The following is a 19,789-nucleotide window of genomic DNA, read 5'->3' as shown; positions in this document are numbered from 1 at the left end:
CGAGTGGGGCATCCGTGTACTATGGACACATTCTTGTTTTTCGTATAATCACATGACTATACATGCTCTACTCTCGTCTGCTGAAGGTGGTTTTATCCCCATCTGAAATCCATTGGCAGAATTAGTAACATCTATACTTCGTCGCATTGGATGTTTCGCTGATGATGTCCTAGTAGAACTTATATTTTTAGGTAAACTACTACTAACTTTGTCTCTCTCTTCACTTTCAAAAGAATTTTGTCTTTGAATAGATTTTTGTTTGTTAAACATTTTTGCAAAAGAGTTCTGGCGCGGCAGTGATTTTGCTTTTTTTTCTTTGATATTAGCCTCCTCAATCATGAAACTCAATTGCGTATTTAGTTTTTCTATTTTTGCATCCCTTTCTGTCACAGTTTCTTTCAGTTCTGTTACCTTAAAAATAAAAAAAAATGCAATTTGTCAAAACAGTTTCACTGTAGTGTATAAAATATGAAACACACTAGTTTATTATTTCAAGTTTGGAGCTCTAGTCAGGAATTTTGAAATAGTTTTATTGAATACTGTACCTGATACTGAAGTTTCGATATAGAAATATCTTTTGCTGTACAAGATGCTTTTAATGTTGCTAATTCTGTTCTGTATTGGTCAACCTTTTTCTGGAGAAATGACTGCTTTTGTAATAAATTATTTCGAACGTGTTCCCTGTAAAAACAAAACTACTGATTGATTTTCACAAATAAATTTCAAATGCTGAAAAAGAGAATTTTACACCTAATATTATACTGCGAATATATAAAAAGAAAGTATGCAGGACACTTATATATATATTATATACATTGCAATTTTTCTACCGCTGTCATATTTTAAATATTATACCAGCGTAGATCGGTCAGGACTGTTTATTGGAACTGGATTGCAACGCAGTTGTTTAACATCTCAACTATCACCACCTTTGGGAATTTAGAGTTGTGCCATATACACCAAGTGAATACCAGAGTCACTTCAACATACAGCAGTATACCAGAGTCATTTCAATATACAGTAGTATATTAGAGTCACTCCAATATACAATAGTATACAAGAGTCACATCAATATACAGTAGTATACCAGAGTCACCTTAATATTAAGTAGTATACCAGAGTCACCTCAATATACAGTAGTATACCAGTGTCTCCTCAATATTCAGTAGTATACCAGTGTCTCCTCAATATTCAGTAGTATACCAGAGTCACTTCAATATTCAGTAGTATACCAGAGTCACGTTAATATTAAGTAGTATACCAGAGTCACCTCAATATACAGTAGTATATTAGAGTCACCTCAATATTCAGTAGTATGCCAGAGTCACCTCAATATACAATAGTATACCAGACTCACTTCAATATACAGTAATATACCAGTGTCTCCTCAATATACAGTAGTATACTAGTGTCTCCTCAATATTCAGTAGTATACCAGAGTCACTTCAATATTCAGTAGTATACCAGAGTCACCTTAATATTAAGTAGTATACCAGAGTCACCTCAATATACAGTATTATATTAGAGTCACCTCAATATTCAGTAGTATGCCAGAGTCACCTCAATATACAATAGTATACCAGAGTCACCTCAATATTCAGTAGTATACCAGAGTCACATCAATATTCAATAATATACCAGTGTCTCCTCAATATTCAGAAATATAACAGTGTCTCCTTAATATACAGTAGTATACAAGAGTCACCTCAATATACAGTAATATACCAGTGTCTCCTCAATATTCAGTAATATACCAGTGTCTCCTCAATATACAGTAGTATACCAGAGTCACCTCAATATACAGTAGTATACCAGAGTCACCTCAATATTCAGTAGTATACCAGAGTCCCCTCAATATACAATAGTATGCCAGAGTCACCTCAATATTCAGTAGTATACCAGACTCACCTCAATATACAGTAGTATACCAGTGTCTCCTCAATATTCAGTAGTATACCAGAGTCACTTCAATATCCAGTAGTATAAATAACAGAGTCACCTCAATATACAGTAGTATACCAGTGTCACTTCTATAAACAGTAGTATAACAGAGTCACTTCTATAAACAGTAGTATACCAGAGTCACCTCAATATTCAGTAGTATACCAGAGTCACCTCAATATTCAGTAGTATACCAGAGTCACCTCAATATACAGTAGTATACCAGTGTCACTTCTATAAACAGTAGTATAACAGAGTCACTTCTATAAACAGTAGTATACCAGAGTCACCTCAATATTCAGTAGTATACCAGAGTCACCTCAATATTCAGTAGTATACCAGACTCACTTCAATATTCAGTAGTATACCAGAGTCACTTCAATATACAGTAGTATACCAGAGTCACTTCAATATTCAGTAGTATACCAGAGTCACTTCAATATACAGTAGTATACCAGAGTCACCTCAATATTCAGTAGTATACCAGAGTCACCTCAATATACAGTAGTATACCAGAGTCACTTCAATATACAGTAGTATACCAGAGTCACCTCAATATACAGTAGTATACCAGAGTCACTTCAATATTCAGTAGTATACCAGAGTCACCTCAATATACAGTAGTATACCAGAGTCACCTCAATATACAGTAGTATACCAGAGTCACTTCAATATTCAGTAGTATACCAGTGTCTCCTCAATATACAGTAGTATACCAGTGTCTCCTCAATATACAGTAGTATACCAGAGTCACTTCAATATTTAGTAGTATACCAGTGTCACCTCAATATACAGTAGTATACCAGAGTCACCTCAATATACAGTAGTATATTAGAGTCACTTCAATATACAGTAGTATACCAGAGTCACCTCAATATACAGAAGTATACCAGAGTCACCTCAATATACAGTAGTATACCAGAGTCACATCAATATTCAGTAGTATACCAGACTCACGTCAATATTCAGTAGTGTACTAGAGTCACTTCAATATACAGTAGTATACCAGAGTCACCTCAATATACAGTAGTATACCAGAGTCACTTCAATATCCAGTAGTATAAATAACAGAGTCACCTCAATATACAGTAGTATACCAGTGTCACTTCTATAAACAGTAGTATAACAGAGTCACTTCTATAAACAGTAGTATACCAGAGTCACCTCAATATTCAGTAGTATACCAGAGTCACCTCAATATTCAGTAGTATACCAGAGTCACTTCAATATACAGTAGTATACCAGAGTCACATCAATATTCAGTAGAATACCAGACTCACTTCAATATTCAGTAGTATACCAGAGTCACTTCAATATACAGTAGTATACCAGTCACTTCAATATTCAGTAGTATACCAGAGTCACCTCAATATTCAGTAGTATACCAGAGTCACCTCAATATACAGTAGTATACCAGAGTCACTTCAATATTCAGTAGTATACCAGAGTCACCTCAATATACAGTAGTATACCAGAGTCACCTCAATATACAGTAGTATACCAGAGTCACTTCAATATTCAGTAGTATACCAGTGTCTCCTCAATATACAGTAGTATACCAGTGTCTCCTCAATATACAGTAGTATACCAGAGTCACTTCAATATACAGTAGTATACCAGAGTCACTTCAATATACAGTAGTATACCAGAGTCACTTCAATATTCAGTAGTATACCAGAGTCACCTCAATATTCAGTAGTATACCAGAGTCACCTCAATATACAGTAGTATACCAGAGTCACTTCAATATACAGTAGTATACCAGAGTCACCTCAATATACAGTAGTATACCAGAGTCACCTCAATATACAGTAGTATACCAGAGTCACCTCAATATTCAGTAGTATACCAGACTCACTTCAATATTTAGTAGTATACCAGAGTCACCTCAATATACAGTAGTATACCAGAGTCATATACCAGAGTCACCTCAATATACAGTAGTATACCAGAGTCACCTCAATATACAGTAGTATACCAGAGTGACCTCAATATTCAGTAGTATACCAGACTCACTTCAATATACAATAGTATACCAGAGTCACTTCAATATTCAGTAGTATACCAGAGTCACCTCAATATACAGTAGTATACCAGAGTCACCTCAATATACAGTAGTATACCAGAGTCACCTCAATATTCAGTAGTATACCAGACTCACTTCAATATACAATAGTATACCAGAGTCACCTCAATATACAGTAGTATACCAGAGTCACCTCAATATACAATAGTATACCAGAGTCACTTCAATATTCAGTAGTATACCAGTGTCTCCTCAATATTCAGTAGTATACCAGAGTCACCTTAATATTAAGTAGTATACCAGAGTCACCTCAATATACAGTAGTATACCAGAGTCACCTCAATATACAGTAGTATACCAGAGTCACTTCAATATTCAGTAGTATACCAGAGTCACCTCAATATACAGTAGTATACCAGTGTCTCCTCAATATACAGTAGTATACCAGAGTCACATCAATATTCAGTAGTATACCAGAGTCACTTCAATATTCAGTAGTATACCAGAGTCACCTCAATATTCAGTAGTATACCAGAGTCACCTTAATATTAAGTAGTATACCAGAGTCACCTCAATATACAGTAGTATAGTATAGTATACCAGAGTCATTTCTATAAACAGTAGTATACCAGTGTCACTTCTATAAACAGTAGTATAACAGAGTCACTTCTATAAACAATAGTATACCAGAGTCACTTCAATATCCAGTAGTATAACAGAGTCATCTCAATATTCAGTAGTATACCAGAGTCACTTCAATATTCAGTAGTATACCAGAGTCACTTCAATATTCAGTAGTATAACAGAGTCACCTCAATATACAATAGTATACCAGAGTCACCTCAATATTCAGTAGTATACCAGAGTCACTTCAATATTCAGTAGTATACCAGAGTCATCTCAATATACAGTAGTATACCAGTGTCTCCTCAATATACAATAGTATACAAGAGTCACCTCAATATACAATAGTATACCAGAGTCACTTCAATATTCAGTAGTATACCAGAGTCACCTCAATATACAATAGTATACCAGTGTCTCCTCAATATACAATAGTATACAAGAGTCACCTCAATATACAATAGTATACCAAAGTCACTTCAATATACAATAGTATACCAGAGTCACCTCAATATACAGTAGTATAGTATACCAGAGTCATTTCTATAAACAGTAGTATACCAGAGTAGCCCAGTAGTCAACACTTTGGTGTTGACATGAATATCAATAATGTGGTAATTTTTATAAATTTCCTGTTTTCAAAACTATGAATTTTTCGAAAAACTAAAGATTTTCTTATCCCAGGCATAGATTACCTTAGCTGCATTTGGCACAACTTTTTGGAATTTTGGATCCTCAATGCTCTTCAAATTTGTACTTGTTTGGCTTTATAAATATTTGGATTTGAGCGTCACTGATGAGTCTTATGTAGACGAAACGCGCGTATGGCGTACTAAATTATAATCCTGGTACCTTTGATAACTATGTATACCAGAGTCACCTCAATATACAATAGTATACCAGAGTCACATCAATATTCAGAAGTATGCCAGACTCACCTCAATATTCAGTAGTATACCAGAGTCACCTCAATATACAGTAGTATACCAGAGTCACCTCAATATTCAGTAGTATGCCAGAGTCACCTCAATATTCAGTAGTATACCAGAGTCACCTCAATATTCAGTAGTATACCAGTGTCTCCTCAATATTCAGTAGTATATTAGAGTCACCTCAATATTCAGTAGTATACCAGAGTCACCTCAATATTCAGTAGTATACCAGACTCACCTCAATATTCAGTAGTATACCAGTGTCTCATCAATATTCAGTAGTATACCAGAGTCACCTCAATATTCAGTAGTATACCAGATTCATTTCAGTATACAGTAGTATATTAGAGTCATTTCAATATACAGTGTATACCAGAGTCACCTCAATATACAGTAGTATACCAGAGTCACCTCAATATACAGTAGTATACCAGAGTCACTTCAATATTCAGTAGTATGCCAGAGTCACCTCAATATTCAGTAGTATACCAGAGTCACCTCAATATTCAGTAGTATACCAGTGTCTCCTCAATAGTCAGTAGTATATTAGAGTCACCTCAATATTCAGTAGTATACCAGAGTCACCTCAATATTCAGTAGTATACCAGACTCACCTCAATATTCAGTAGTATACCAGTGTCTCATCAATATTCAGTAGTATACCAGAGTCACCTCAATATTCAGTAGTATACCAGATTCATTTTAGTATACAGTAGTATATTAGAGTCATTTCAATATACAGTGTATACCAGAGTCACCTCAATATACAGTAGTATACCAGAGTCACCTCAATATACAGTAGTATACCAGAGTCACCTCAATATACAATAGTATACCAGAGTCATTTCAATATACAGGGTTAAGTTAAATATCAAGGTCGTTTACCACTGGGCGATAAGCAAGCAATAACAATCTATCAATCGAATATGTTTATAAATAAAGCAGTAACTATTCAAAATTATGAAGGCTAATAGTTGGTTAACAGTCAGAAAAAAATGAGAATAGATATTTGAAATTTGAAATCAATATATGTTTGTTTAATCGATTTGTTTTTGTGTTGGGTGGCATTTTATACCAACAAAACCTTTATATTTCAACCAAAAATGAAAACTAGAAGTATAAGTGTACAGTTTAAAGGTTCAATACAATGATAATTGTGATTCTGGAAATAATATTAGTGTATAGTTGAACATGTTAACTATCATAAACCAATGCTAACAGGGATTTGTTAAAATGAGGACGGAAAACTTTATTCCTTAAATATAAATAAACAATGGAATAACACACAAAGATAACATGATTAAAGGATGAAATACTGTAAAGTTATAAACTCTTACGATTAAAGAAAGACAGTATTTAAAAGTCATGCAAAAACACAAAATATTAATCTGTATAACAATATTTGTCAAAATGAGGACATGCAAGACGATAGAGTATATACTTACTGCTCGAGACTTTCAGAAGTACTAGTAGGAGTAAATGAATTATGTTTAAAATCGATATACTCATGTATAGTACCTGTGTTTTGATATTACTAAGCAGGATACCACCTTTTAAAGTATATTTACTTTTACGAGAAGCATATATGATGGTCATTCTTTTTGGCTCATAAAATAATTTGTTTTAGTTTTTTGTTCATATTATTTTAAAGAACTGTATACAGAATATATATTTTAAAAACAAAATGCGATATATGTCCCAAAATTATACCAAATCTTTTCTTTGTTTCCCCTCTTTTGAATTACATAGTTTTTCCTATCCTATGGATATGCTAGTATATTCCATATGTGTGCAGTTATAATTCCAATGTGTTATGTTTACAAGTGAGATACTATATATTGTTTTATTCGCAGAAGTATTCTTAAACTTCTAATCGACAAACAACACAAAAATATGAAGATAAATTATAAACAACACATCTATATTAATTTAAATCAAATAATAAATGAAACGAAAACAATTCCATCAATTATCTAAACCTAACTTCATACTAGCTCACATTGACACCCATTATTGTTCGTGTATTGGTACTTACCAATTTCGCCTATCTCGATTTTTGAGTTCACTAGAATCGACACCAAGTAGATCAAGACCTTCTTTCTTCTTTTGCAGTTCTTGCTTTAATCTATCCAATTCCTAAAATATGGCAGTTGTTATCAAACAGTTTTATGTTGCATTGAGGTTTGTTTTGTTGCACTTCAGTGTTCCCGTTGTTATTTTGTTTTCCCCTTATATAGTTGTTGTTTCCCTCGGTTTTAATTTGTAACCAGGATTTGTTTTCTAAATCGATCTATGACTTTTGAACAGCGGTATACTACTGTTGCATTTATATAGTATAAGTATTGCTATAAGTATAACTTATTGTAAACAGGCATTGTAAAAAGTCAAATAACAAAAATACCAAACTCGGAGGAAATTCCCTAAGCAAATGGCAAAATCAAAAGCTCAAACACGTCAAACGAATGGATAACAACCAAACTAATTACGGGCAAATATAAGATATAACGGATTTCTTTCCTCAGAATATATAATGTACAATTACAAAATTTTTATGCCATGTTCAGGAACATCATCAATGACCGGATTCTTATTTTTTACCCTAATATCTGCATAAAACATATGAAGACTTTTAAGTTTAAAGCTCCGTCTATCGTATTTCTATCATAATCCAGACCAGTTACAAACATACCTCTTCTAGCGATAGTAAGTCCATCTGTCTCTTTTGGCACATTTCTTGTCTTCTATCTAAGCCAGACTCAATTTCATTCATCTTTGAAAGAAAGGATATAGAAAACAGAATGAACAAATGCAAGAAAAAAAGTCCAGTGATTAATTTACAATCTACTTGCAACTGTTTGAGAATACCATTGAGTCATCGGAAGAAAAAGAGCTCTTACAAAAAAAATATTGTGAAGGGTACAACTATGTTATGTAGTTATGGATTTAGAAAAAAGAATCATTTGGCGTCTGATAAGTTACATCAGCCCCCAAGCATGTGAGAAGAAATATCTAAAAAGAAACTTACAACGAAACAAACGCATGACAAGTTGTGGTCAAACTACAAGATATTGTTACCCACAGGATTTATTTATACACAGTAGACATTCCCCAACACCTGCAGACAAATTTTCCATGGAGGTTCATTCTGGAAACGGTGGTTCTAGACTAATATTGCATATCACCAAAACTTTGTAAAAACTTCTGTATTAAGTCAAGACCATAACAGTTATCTTGGAATTCATTTGTTCCATCGTGTTTCCCGTCTTGTACAGGAACTTGACTATCGATTTAGCAGTGCTTCCGTGGATTCGGTGCATGATTCTATCAGTTGTGAGAGATAAAAAAAATGTAATGATTTTTTTACAACAAATCCATTACAGATGTGAACTGATTGATATTTGGTCTTTGGTAAATAATTTTAATATTTGTTATTGGCTTTGTACAAGTTTTGAGTAACTGCTAGTTCTCTCAGATTGTGTTCTTATTTTGTGTTGTTGTAGTGGCAAAAGTGGGAATAAAGAGACATTAAATCTTGCCCTAATGATACAAATATTTACCTCTTTTTCATAATTCTCTAATTCCGTTTTTCTTTCTGATAAACTTTCTTCTTGGTCTGCTAACATGTTCTCTCTATCTATCTGGCTTTGACGTTTTGCTAGAATGTCCATGTCTTCCTGTAAACTATTTAATTTGTCGTGCCACATTTTTGTTACTGCCGTTGGATCTTTATGTAACACTCTGAAAAAAAGAAACATCTTAGAATGTATCAATTCCCATTTATTTATTTATGAGTTAACTGATATCTATAATATCCATATGCTTCACGTCCACATGCATTAAAATGTTCTTATGGAATAATGTAATTAGTCTTTCAAATGCACAGAATTAAAAAAATAATCGTAAGGGTTCCGCGGAACCCATTGTCTCGCCTATTTTTGCTGTAAATCGCAGGCTCAACAAAAATGAGGAAAAAAATCAATAAAAATATTCCTCTTTATACTATCTTTTGATTGTAAGAAGCTTCTTTCCAAGTTTGGTAGAAATCCAGGTTAGTTTAGGAATCTAATAAAAACTTTAACTGCAGAATGTATGTAATGTTAAAAATTTACTTCTGGATATTATCTTATGATCATAAACAAGCATCTGTCCAAGTTTAGTACAAACCCAGGATAGTGTAAGAAAGTTATTAAAAATTTTAAAAGTTTAACCACAGAGTGAATGTAATGTTTCCTGGCAGAAAATCAAAGTCTATTTATAAGTGAAATACGGGGAAAATGGATTCATTTTTTTACAAAATTTGCTTCATGACACTATCTTATGATCATAAACAATCTTCTGTCCAAGTTTGGTACACACCAAGGATAGATTAAGAAAGTTATTCAAATTTAAAAAAAAAAACGTTCACCACAGAGTGAATGTAATGTTTCCCCATTTATAAGTAAAATACAGAAAAAATGGAAATTTATTTTTACAAAATTTACTTCTAAATACTATCTTATGATCATAAACAAGCTTCTGTCTAAGTTTAGTAGAAATCCAGTATAGTTTAAGAAAGTTATTAAAATTTCAAAAACTTTATCCACAGGGTGAATATTTGTGGACGCCGACGAAATGTAGGATCGCTTAGTCTCGCTTTTTCGACTAAAGTTGAAGGCTCGACAAAAATGTGCGTAGTAATATACACATGTATATGCATAACTGAAACGAAATTTATCAATAGTATTGCAAATGCTATAATATAGTCTTTTGCTATCCACATATTAAGGCAAGCAACAGTTCGGTTGGTGAAACGTAGTATTAGTATAATTTCTCAGTGACTAATAACGTGGAACATTTCTTTGAAAAAAATAAAACTATTATTACGGAGTATGACATAGAGATTGGTATAGAAAAATGCATCAATGGACACTCGACAAAAATTATTAGGCTGTATGTAAAAATCAATACAAAGCTTTATTTCATGTTCTTCTTGTTGATTTTTTTTTTCGGACAAATACTGATGCTTAGATTGATGGGCATTCTGAATATGATCCTATTTAGAAATAAATTTAAAATATTCCTTGCTTTTTGCCAGAAAACATGAATATCGTAACACAGAATTGTATCAAACATTGCATATCATTTTTGCAGTGCACTTAGCTCAATTGTAGTCTAAAAAAATTCGTTTTTATACGCCCGTCAAAATTTTGACGGGACGTATTATGGTATACAAATGTCCGGTGTCCGTCCGTCTGTCCGTCTATCCGTCTGTCCGGCGTAAACATGTCGCACCGTAACTTGAGAACGACTTATCCAAATTTTATGAAACTTAACATCGTTGTTTCTTATGATGGTCAAATGATCTGTATACTTTTTGGTGAAAATAAGATTAAAACTTTTTGAGTTACGGCACTTTGTAACTAAAACAGGGGTGTGTTTTTTTCGCATGTCGCACCATATCTCAAAAACGATTCTTGATTATGGCTTAAAACTTTAAACACTTCTTAGTTATATTAATCTCAATATCTGTATACTTTTTGGTGATGATTCAAAATTTTATTTTTGACTTATTGAGTATTTTGTAAAAAAAGGGGGAGGGTTTTCTTTACATGTCGCACCATATCTCAAAAACGATTTATGATTATTGCTTAAAACTTTACACATGTCTTTGTTATATCAATCTAAAGATCTGTATACTTTTTGGTGATGATTCAAAATTTCATTTTTGAGTTATTGAGTAGTTTGTAAAAAAAGGGGGAGGTTTTTTTTTACATGTTGTGCCGTATCTCAAAAACAATTTATGATTATTGCTTAAAACTTTACACACTTCTTTGTTATATTAATCTAAAGATCTGTATACTTTTTGGTGATGATTCAAAACTTTATTTTGGAGTTATTGAGTATTTTGTTAAACAGGGGAGGTTTTTTTTACATGTCGCGCCGTATCTCAAAAATAATTTATGATTATTGCTTAAAACTTTACACACTTCTTTGTTATATTAATCTAAAGATCTGTATACTTTTTGGTTTTGATTCAAAATTTTATTTTAGTGATATTTAGTTTTTTGTAAAAATAAAACAGGGTTTGGGGTTTCACATGTCCCGCCGTGTCTCAAAAACAATATATGGTTATTGCTTAAAACTTTCTCAGAAACTATTTATGATTATTGCATAAAACTTCCACACAAGACGTCGGGCGTATCATGCGCTCATGGCGCAGCTGTTTATTACATATTTCTATCTATAAAACAAATGATCTCTTGTATTAAAGCTAAATTTGCTTCCTTTTATAAATTTATACCTTTTCTCCTGTTATAAATCAGTCGGTCTTACCCGTTCATCTCTTCTTTTGTTTCAATATCTGTTGCCTTGACAAGTAATGCTGTATCGTCATTTCTTGCTTGTTCTATATCAGCATCAGCCATGCTTTGATGCAATTCTTTGTGTATTTTTATTTTATATTTTTGCAGCTATAAAACCACAGAATGTCATAAATAAATTAAAGAAGATGTATGTTAAACGTCAGTGAAATGGAAGTGTATCAAACATATGTTTCTATAGAAATATGAATAAAATGAAATATTGGGTAAACGTCAATGAGATAGTAACCAAATGACAAACATTACAAAACAAACTCATCATAGAAAAAAAGGATAGAAACGTGCGTTTCGTCTACAAAAGACTCACCAGTGACGTTCAAATAAATAAAAGTTAAGAAGGCCAAATAAGTACGAAGTTGAAGAGCATTGTGGACCAAAAATTCCTAGAAGTTTGGCAAATACAGCTGAGGATTTCTGTTCCTGATTTTTAAGACGCTCAAAGACTGCCTTCGATAAACTGGTTCCTATGCATTATAATAAGCTCTATGTAATCCCTAAAGTTGTGAATAGATGAAACAGAAACTACTAAATATTTGCATTTACACCAAATTAAAAAAAAAAGACCAAAACATAATAATATGACACTTCCCATTCACTGGCGAGATTCCTGTCTTAGGACAAGGACACTGAACACGTGGCACTGTTAAACTAGTTTTAAATAAAATCTTTAAGTTTAATCTAGACTAACCAAAGGTACATAAACAAAACTGAACTTTCAATCTGATAATTTTTGGTTTAGATATCCTGTCTTCCTACATGACTTACCAAATGATGAACACAAACTCATTATAATAAGAACTCTTGATTTGGACATACATTTATATATAAAAAAAAACGTGCAGATAATAAGCATATTGAATAAAGAAAAGAAAAACATAAAAATCTACATTGATTAATCAAGAATTCTCTCGCATGTTGGTTGACCGCTATGGAATAAGCGTTTCTCGGATGATATCGAATATGTTCCGTGTCGTAACTACAATCCCATTAACTTTTCACGAATGTAACCTATCGAATTATACTATTTACCGGGCTTGTAATAACATGAGTAACATATTTGGAGCAGGGCTTGTAATAACATGGGTGCCATATTTGGAGCAGGATCTGCTCACCCTTCCAGAGCACCTGAGATCGCCTTGAATTTTTGGGTGGGTTCGTGTTGCTTACTTAGTCTATATAGTTTTCTATTTTGTGTCTTGACTTGTGTACTATTATTTGTCTGCTTGTCTTTTTGTCTCATACTTTTTTAGCCATGGCCTTGTCATTTATTTTTCGATCTATGTGTTTCTCTGTTATCTTTTGCAATGGAGTTTGAATTAAGAAAACTTTAAATTACCTCTTTTTCACACATCTCTCTGAATTTAAGTATCTCCTGTCCAAGAACATATATTTCCTTTCTGAACATTTCGCGGCATTCTTCAACAACATGAATATCTTCCATAACGGACTATGAAAATAGATATACTAATAATTAATAAAAAGTTTAGTATTACCAGTATATTTTAATCAAAATTGGCTAGTAAACTATTCTAGTTTAAACAGGTTTTGTGAACATTATTTATATTGGGCTAGCTATATATGGTATGTCAGAGATTGTGCAATAAGGTCGAATTTTTGGGGGCTATTAAAATGAATATATTAACTACTGTAAATAATACTATATTTTGAACTTTGGACCTCAAATGTATTTATTTCAAGAAAACGACAAAACCTGCTTTTAAAATTACAAAAATTTTCACATGTTGTCTATTCATATTCATATATAAGCATCAGTACTATTGAAATTTATTTGTAACACACCGTGTCAAAAGATTGTGCAAATACGTTTGTGTAAGTGAGATGTCCTTTTCGTAAGGCTTTGATAATACTTAAGGATCATACTTAAAATATGAACCATTATGTCAGACCATTTGGGTAATTAACCATCGATGGACTTTCAAGTGATAGCATAGGTGACAATTTTGCATGTGTTCAATGACCAAAAATATCATCCATTCATATATCGTCAAAATAACATGAACTGAAAGAATTGAAAAATGATGTCTACATTTTCAGAGGCCAATTAATGGCACTGAGTATACCTCCTTCTTTCAGTTACAGAATATGTAAATTCCTACCGAATCAGGTTCTCTTTTTTTTGTTCAGGACTTTTGTTTATTATGATGAATGTTAATGTGCTGAAAACATTTCGTTAACATACATATACCTCTCTCATTTTAAAGGAAACCTTTTTCTTCTGTTGAAGTCTTTCCAAAGGTGCCATCTGTATGGCTCTTCTTTGTCTAAGTCTAGCTGGATTCTGTTATGAGAAAAAATAATCAATATCGTCCAAAGAGAGGATTTGTCAAAGTTATATTCAGCAAAAAGTGAAATAATAAAAATATCTAACTCCAAGAAAAATTCAAATAAAACTCCCTTATCTAATGGCAAAATCAAAAGCTGAAACACAACAAACGAATGTAAAACAACTGTCAGATTCTTTACTTGGTACAGGCAATTCCTTAATATTTAGACAATGGTGGATTAAACATGGGTTTAAAGCAAGCTAAACTTCTCACTTATATGACAATCGCATAAAATTGTATTATATTGACAACACTATGTGAAGGAGACAAATAGACATAATGGGTAAAATGTCAAAAATAGGAGTAAAGCAGTCAAAAGTAAAATCACATAATTACTGAACTCCGAGGAAAATTCAAAACTAAATGTCCCTAATCAAATGGCAAAATCAAAAGATAAAACACATAAAAAAAAATGAACAACAACTGTCATATTCCTGACTAAGTACAGGTGTATTCAATATTGTGTTATAATCTTGATCACTATAAAACAAATAAATATGACAACAAAAAAAACCCCAAAAATGGCATATAGATATAATTAAAGATGTAAGACAAGAATACAAAAAATACCACAGCGCAACAACACATTGACGGGATGCATAAGTTCCGAGCCACGCCAAACAGATATTAACAAAAATGGACTAAACATTTAAAGTTAATAATTTACATACAAAGATATTTATAGACAAAGTATTGGTATCATCCGATGATTTATTTAGATGGATTAGACGTTCTTTGACAAACCCAGTTTTTTGCTCCGACAGTGATAATTGATAATTTCACAGTTTAAATCTTCTCGTTTGTCATAGATTCTGGTACTGAAATGACCGCTTATGTCAAATTCAAGGTATAAAAAGTCCAAAAATAAGCAGAGGAGGCCACGTCGGTTGTTTATTTAGTTTCTAGTTCTGGAATATAATTGGAACCCAATCATAAAAGTTTAGATTATTAATGGTCGGAATAAACATTATAAATATATCTGCATGTGAAATCAAATGATCTGGCTTCTTTGATCTTCTTAAAAGTTTTTGACAAGTGTCTAAAGGAACTTCGAATCGTATGAAAATAAGAAGAGGTCGGCAAGGAGAGGCATACAGTTCGTTCCCATAGAATGCTGACAAATTATTGAAAGAGAAACACCAAATCCACAATATTACATGTTTGCTTTTCATTTATTGATTTGTCATAAATCAGGCCGTTGGTTTACTCGTTTGAATTGTTTCACATTGTGTCTTGTCGCTGTCTTTTATAGCTGATTACACGGTAAATACTAGTAGTTTGTTCACTGTTGTAATTAGTTGTCCATTATTAATCGACTTTGGTGGATAGTTGTCGTATTACAGTGGTGTTAGAAAGATAACCTTTCAGCATTGGGGATAATTAAATGAAAAGGATCGACAAACTAAAATGAACCGTAAATAATTACGGGCTCTATAAGCAACATCCCCGAAACAATGATGATGTAATATCCCGTTTGTAATAGTATGAAATTCAAAACAGTGTAGCTGTGGCCATTGATTGACCCATCAAAATCATCCATCGACTGGGACAATTTACGTGAACGTTTGTCTGTAACAACCACTGTTCATGACGTACCTACGATAGACATTTAAACTGTGGGGTCAACAAAGGTTTCTTTACGCCTTTAATTATAAAATAATTCGAAAAATTAATCAGGAATAACCTTTGTGTTTTGATTTATATAATTGATATAAATCAAAATATCGTGTTATTTCTGATTAATTTTTCGAATTACTTTATTTAGGTGTTGAGAACCTTTGGTGACCCCATAGTTTAAGTGTCTTTAAAAAGTACATAGTGAGCATTGGTCGTTACATACAAACGTTCACCTAAATTGTCCCAGTCAATGAATGATTTTAATGTGTCAATCAATGGCCACAGCTACACTGTTTTGAATTTCATACTAAGTTCTCTTCCGGTTTGCTGTTAAAGCGAGAAAAAAAAATTATATCATGAAACAATAAATGTTTATCAGAATTTCATCATAGTAGTTGCTCACAATATAATGTCTCTTTTTTAAGCTCCTGTAAAATAAAAAAAAATGTTCGACGCAACAGCGGGTAATTGATACTATGCACTGTACAGATGCGCAGTTTGGATTTCGCCCGGGTAGCAGCACTGTTGATGCAATTTATTCTTTGTTGACACTCGTTCAGAAAGCACTTTTCAGGAAAAAATGTTTATATTGCTGTTTCGTTGACTAAAAACAGGCATTTGACTCCGTAACCAGACTTAACTTATGGTTGAAACTATCAAGAGTTGGTATAACAGGCAAATTACTGTCTGTTTTAAAATCAATGTATTCTACAGTACTGTTTTAAAATCAATGTATTCTACAGTAAAACTATTTGTGAAAGTTTATGGTTTTTATTCTGAGCAGTTTGTTCAGTTGGTCTTATGCAAGGAGAAGTTCTTTCTCCTATACTTTTTTCGTTATATGTAAATGACGTTGAAATTGAATTTCTACGTAATAGTAATATACCATATGAAGTGCAAGACTTGTCTTTATTTTTACTTATGTATGCTGATGATATGATTTTATTTTCTGATTCAGGTATTGGCTTGCAATATATGTTAGACACATTATTAATATATACTTGTAAATGGGGTTTGACTGTAAATATTGCCAAAACAAAAATTATGGTATTTAGAAACGGAGGTTTTGTAAAAGACGAAGAAGTTTGGTATTATGATGGCAATGCTATTAACATAGTGGATGAATTTTGTTACATTGGTGTACTGTTAAATTTTAACGGTAAATTTGTTAAAGCTCAAAAACATTTAGCTGAGCAAAGTAGAAAGGCTGTTTTTGGTTTAAAGTCGAAGGTTTCGTCATTGTATTTGAATGTTTTTACATATTTGAATTTATTTGATACTTAGCAGTATTTTATGTTATGGTTGTGAAATATGGGGATTCCATAAAGCTCCAAATATCGAAAAAATACAACTTGATTTTTGCTAAATCATATTAGGTGTCAAACAATGTACAACAAATGTTATGGTTTATTTTGAATTGGGTAGATATCCTTTGATATATTTTAGAATGTACAAAATAATGAAGTACTGGTTAAAATTGTAATCAACAAGCAACTGCATTCTTAAAAACTGCTACAGGGAACAACTGTATAATTTCTGTAATATTAGAAGCAGTTGGATTTATCAACTACAACAATTATTATTTAACTTAGGTTTAAATGAGATCTGGTATAACCAACACAATTTGATTATTGATACAAATTTATTATTATTTGTAAAAACAAGGATATATGATCAAGCAAAACAGACTTTGAATGATCAACTGAACGTTTCATCTATTAAAGTGTTATTAATCATAAATATATTGTCAATAATGTATGTTTACAGAACTATCTAACTAAACATATGAATTTTAGAGTGTATTTAACTCGCCTTAGATTTTTTCTCATAATTTGTTTGTTGAAGTAGGCCGTTATCATGGTTAGATGGAAAGTGTACTCTTTGTACTTTGAATATCACTGAAGATGAATTCCATTTTGTTTTACAATGTGAATGCTATAGAGACTTAAGAAGACAGTTTATTAAACCTTATTATTATAGACGTCCATCGTCGTTCAAATTAATGCAACTTCTCAGCACTGAAAATGTAAGAGATTTGCGTAATTTGTGTAAATTCTTGTTTAATGCACTTAATCATAGGACCAAACTGTTATTGGTCAATACTTGATATTTATTTGCTTCTCTGATGTATTATGTCATGTTGTGTTATAGAAATGTATTTGTATTTGTTGCACTGAGTAGCATAATGTGCTTAAAGTAATAAAGAATTGAAATTGAAATTGGTGTTGATAATTGTTGTTTTATATGATTAAATAGATAATAGATATAGGTTTAAACGAGAATGAAACAACAATATAAAGATAAACCTCTAGGGGTATTCAACACAAGCAGATACTTTTGGCAATTTCTAAATTAAAGGGAATATGAACGAATTATTTATGCATTCAGCGGACAAGACTTGGCCGTACAAAATATTTACACATTCCTTGATAATTTTCTAATTTCATGATTGTCTAGGAAAATATATAATGTTAAGAGCTCAAATTTGTTCTTTCACTTTTGTTTGTATAATTCCTGATTGCATTAAGCATATAACACAGATATCACTAGCACGCTATTTTGAATTACAATTGAAAAAAGCAAGGTATGGAACTATAAACAAAAAGGTCGTTCCATAAAGTAAATAAATGGGTTAGAAATTAAAATATCAAAGTGAACCATAACATAAATTGAAACTGGTCTTACCTTGGTGGTCCCTACCACGTATTTGTTCATTTTTAATCTTGAACTTTATAACTAATACAAGTTTTAAATAAAAGTTACATAGGTCTAGGAATAAATCGTTATCTCATAAATCCAGTCATTATCCTTTCTTTCTTCGACAATAATCTTACGTAATGGTTGACATACTTTTAAATTCCCTTTCACAATAATGAATAATAAAGTTGAATGGTTTTAATAAATGAAGTCATAACTCCGGAACAAAAAAAGGGTTATCTTTAATTCCATTACTAGTGTTTTAATTTTGGAAGTAGTTATGGTCGGGTCAAGAAATAAAAACGTTTTAAATAATTAAATAAATATTACGACTGTTTATCACGGTAAGTAAAGATTTTACAACACTTAAAGAATCCCAGGAACATGTTTACGAATACACTTGAGAAATACAAGACCATAATATTCATTTACTATTCATTGTTATAACATGGTATTTTGTACTGGGTGTTTAATTACAATTGTAAAAGGTAAACAAATCTTGGTGTATTCCATTCAGTTACCGAATAGATGATATAAACAACAATACAATAGATATAGATACTTCTACAGTTTCCTGTGCGAAACTTAAAATTTGAAGATTAAATGAAAAAATATTAGCCTATAATGTCACAAAAATGTATGTACCAGACCGTTTTAGTTGGTGAAATTCAGCGTGATATAAAACTAAACCGAGTGAAGAACCAACTCGTTCGGCTTAATAATAAGTTTATGACCCTATATATTTTAGTTTTTCTATTAACATTATCAGCTTTGAAAATATTTGTTTTACAATTTTAAAACAAAACAAAAATGTTGTTTTTCTAGAAGCCCCTAAAGTTGTAAGGAAATAGATGACATAGATATACATTAGAGCTCGTTTTTTTTTAAATTTTAATTTATTTTTAATCTGCTTGTATTTTTCCTTGTCCATGACGAATCCATTAACTTTTTATACAATATGTTTATTTTAAGAAAGACAATGTTATCAATTCAAATGCGGAATGTTTAGTCTACTAAATTTAGACTGATATCTCTTTCTTTATCTTTATCATGGTTAACGCTCTCATGACAAGTCATATCGAAACAAATTCTCTAACCAGCATAGTCTTTAACTCGTATTGTGTTAAATAGTACGACAAGAAGGAATATTTTGATTAGAAACGTTTTTATAACAACGTAGACAAGACCATTTCTTGCTGCGCTCATGTTATCAATTGATTGGATCAGATTAGGTGAACGTTCGTCTGT

General features: G+C 31.9%; 1 protein-coding gene across 2 annotated transcripts; it reads right to left on the bottom strand.

Annotated features, from left to right (window-relative positions):
* Nucleotides 1–10: 10 nt before the first annotated feature.
* Nucleotides 11–18,672, bottom strand: LOC139514416 (uncharacterized). 2 transcript variants are annotated; one of them, XM_071303630.1, is made up of 10 exons: nt 18,530–18,672; nt 14,089–14,181; nt 13,219–13,329; nt 11,836–11,972; nt 9,081–9,261; nt 8,213–8,293; nt 7,559–7,659; nt 6,969–6,989; nt 546–681; nt 11–411 (listed from the first exon to the last, which is right to left on the bottom strand). In XM_071303630.1, the coding sequence occupies exons 1-10, from the start codon at nt 18,557–18,559 to the stop codon at nt 49–51; spliced, it is 1,254 nt and encodes a 417-aa protein (XP_071159731.1). In that variant the 5' UTR covers nt 18,560–18,672; the 3' UTR covers nt 11–48. The 2 variants fall into 2 exon arrangements, with proteins under 2 accessions (XP_071159731.1, XP_071159732.1); XM_071303631.1 differs by lacking the exon at nt 6,969–6,989.
* Nucleotides 18,673–19,789: the final 1,117 nt, after the last annotated feature.

This window comes from Mytilus edulis, chromosome 3 (assembly GCF_963676685.1).
Source record: "Mytilus edulis chromosome 3, xbMytEdul2.2, whole genome shotgun sequence".
Classification (NCBI taxonomy): Eukaryota; Metazoa; Mollusca; class Bivalvia; order Mytilida; family Mytilidae; genus Mytilus; species Mytilus edulis.
This window is presented reverse-complemented; position numbering and strand designations above follow the sequence as displayed.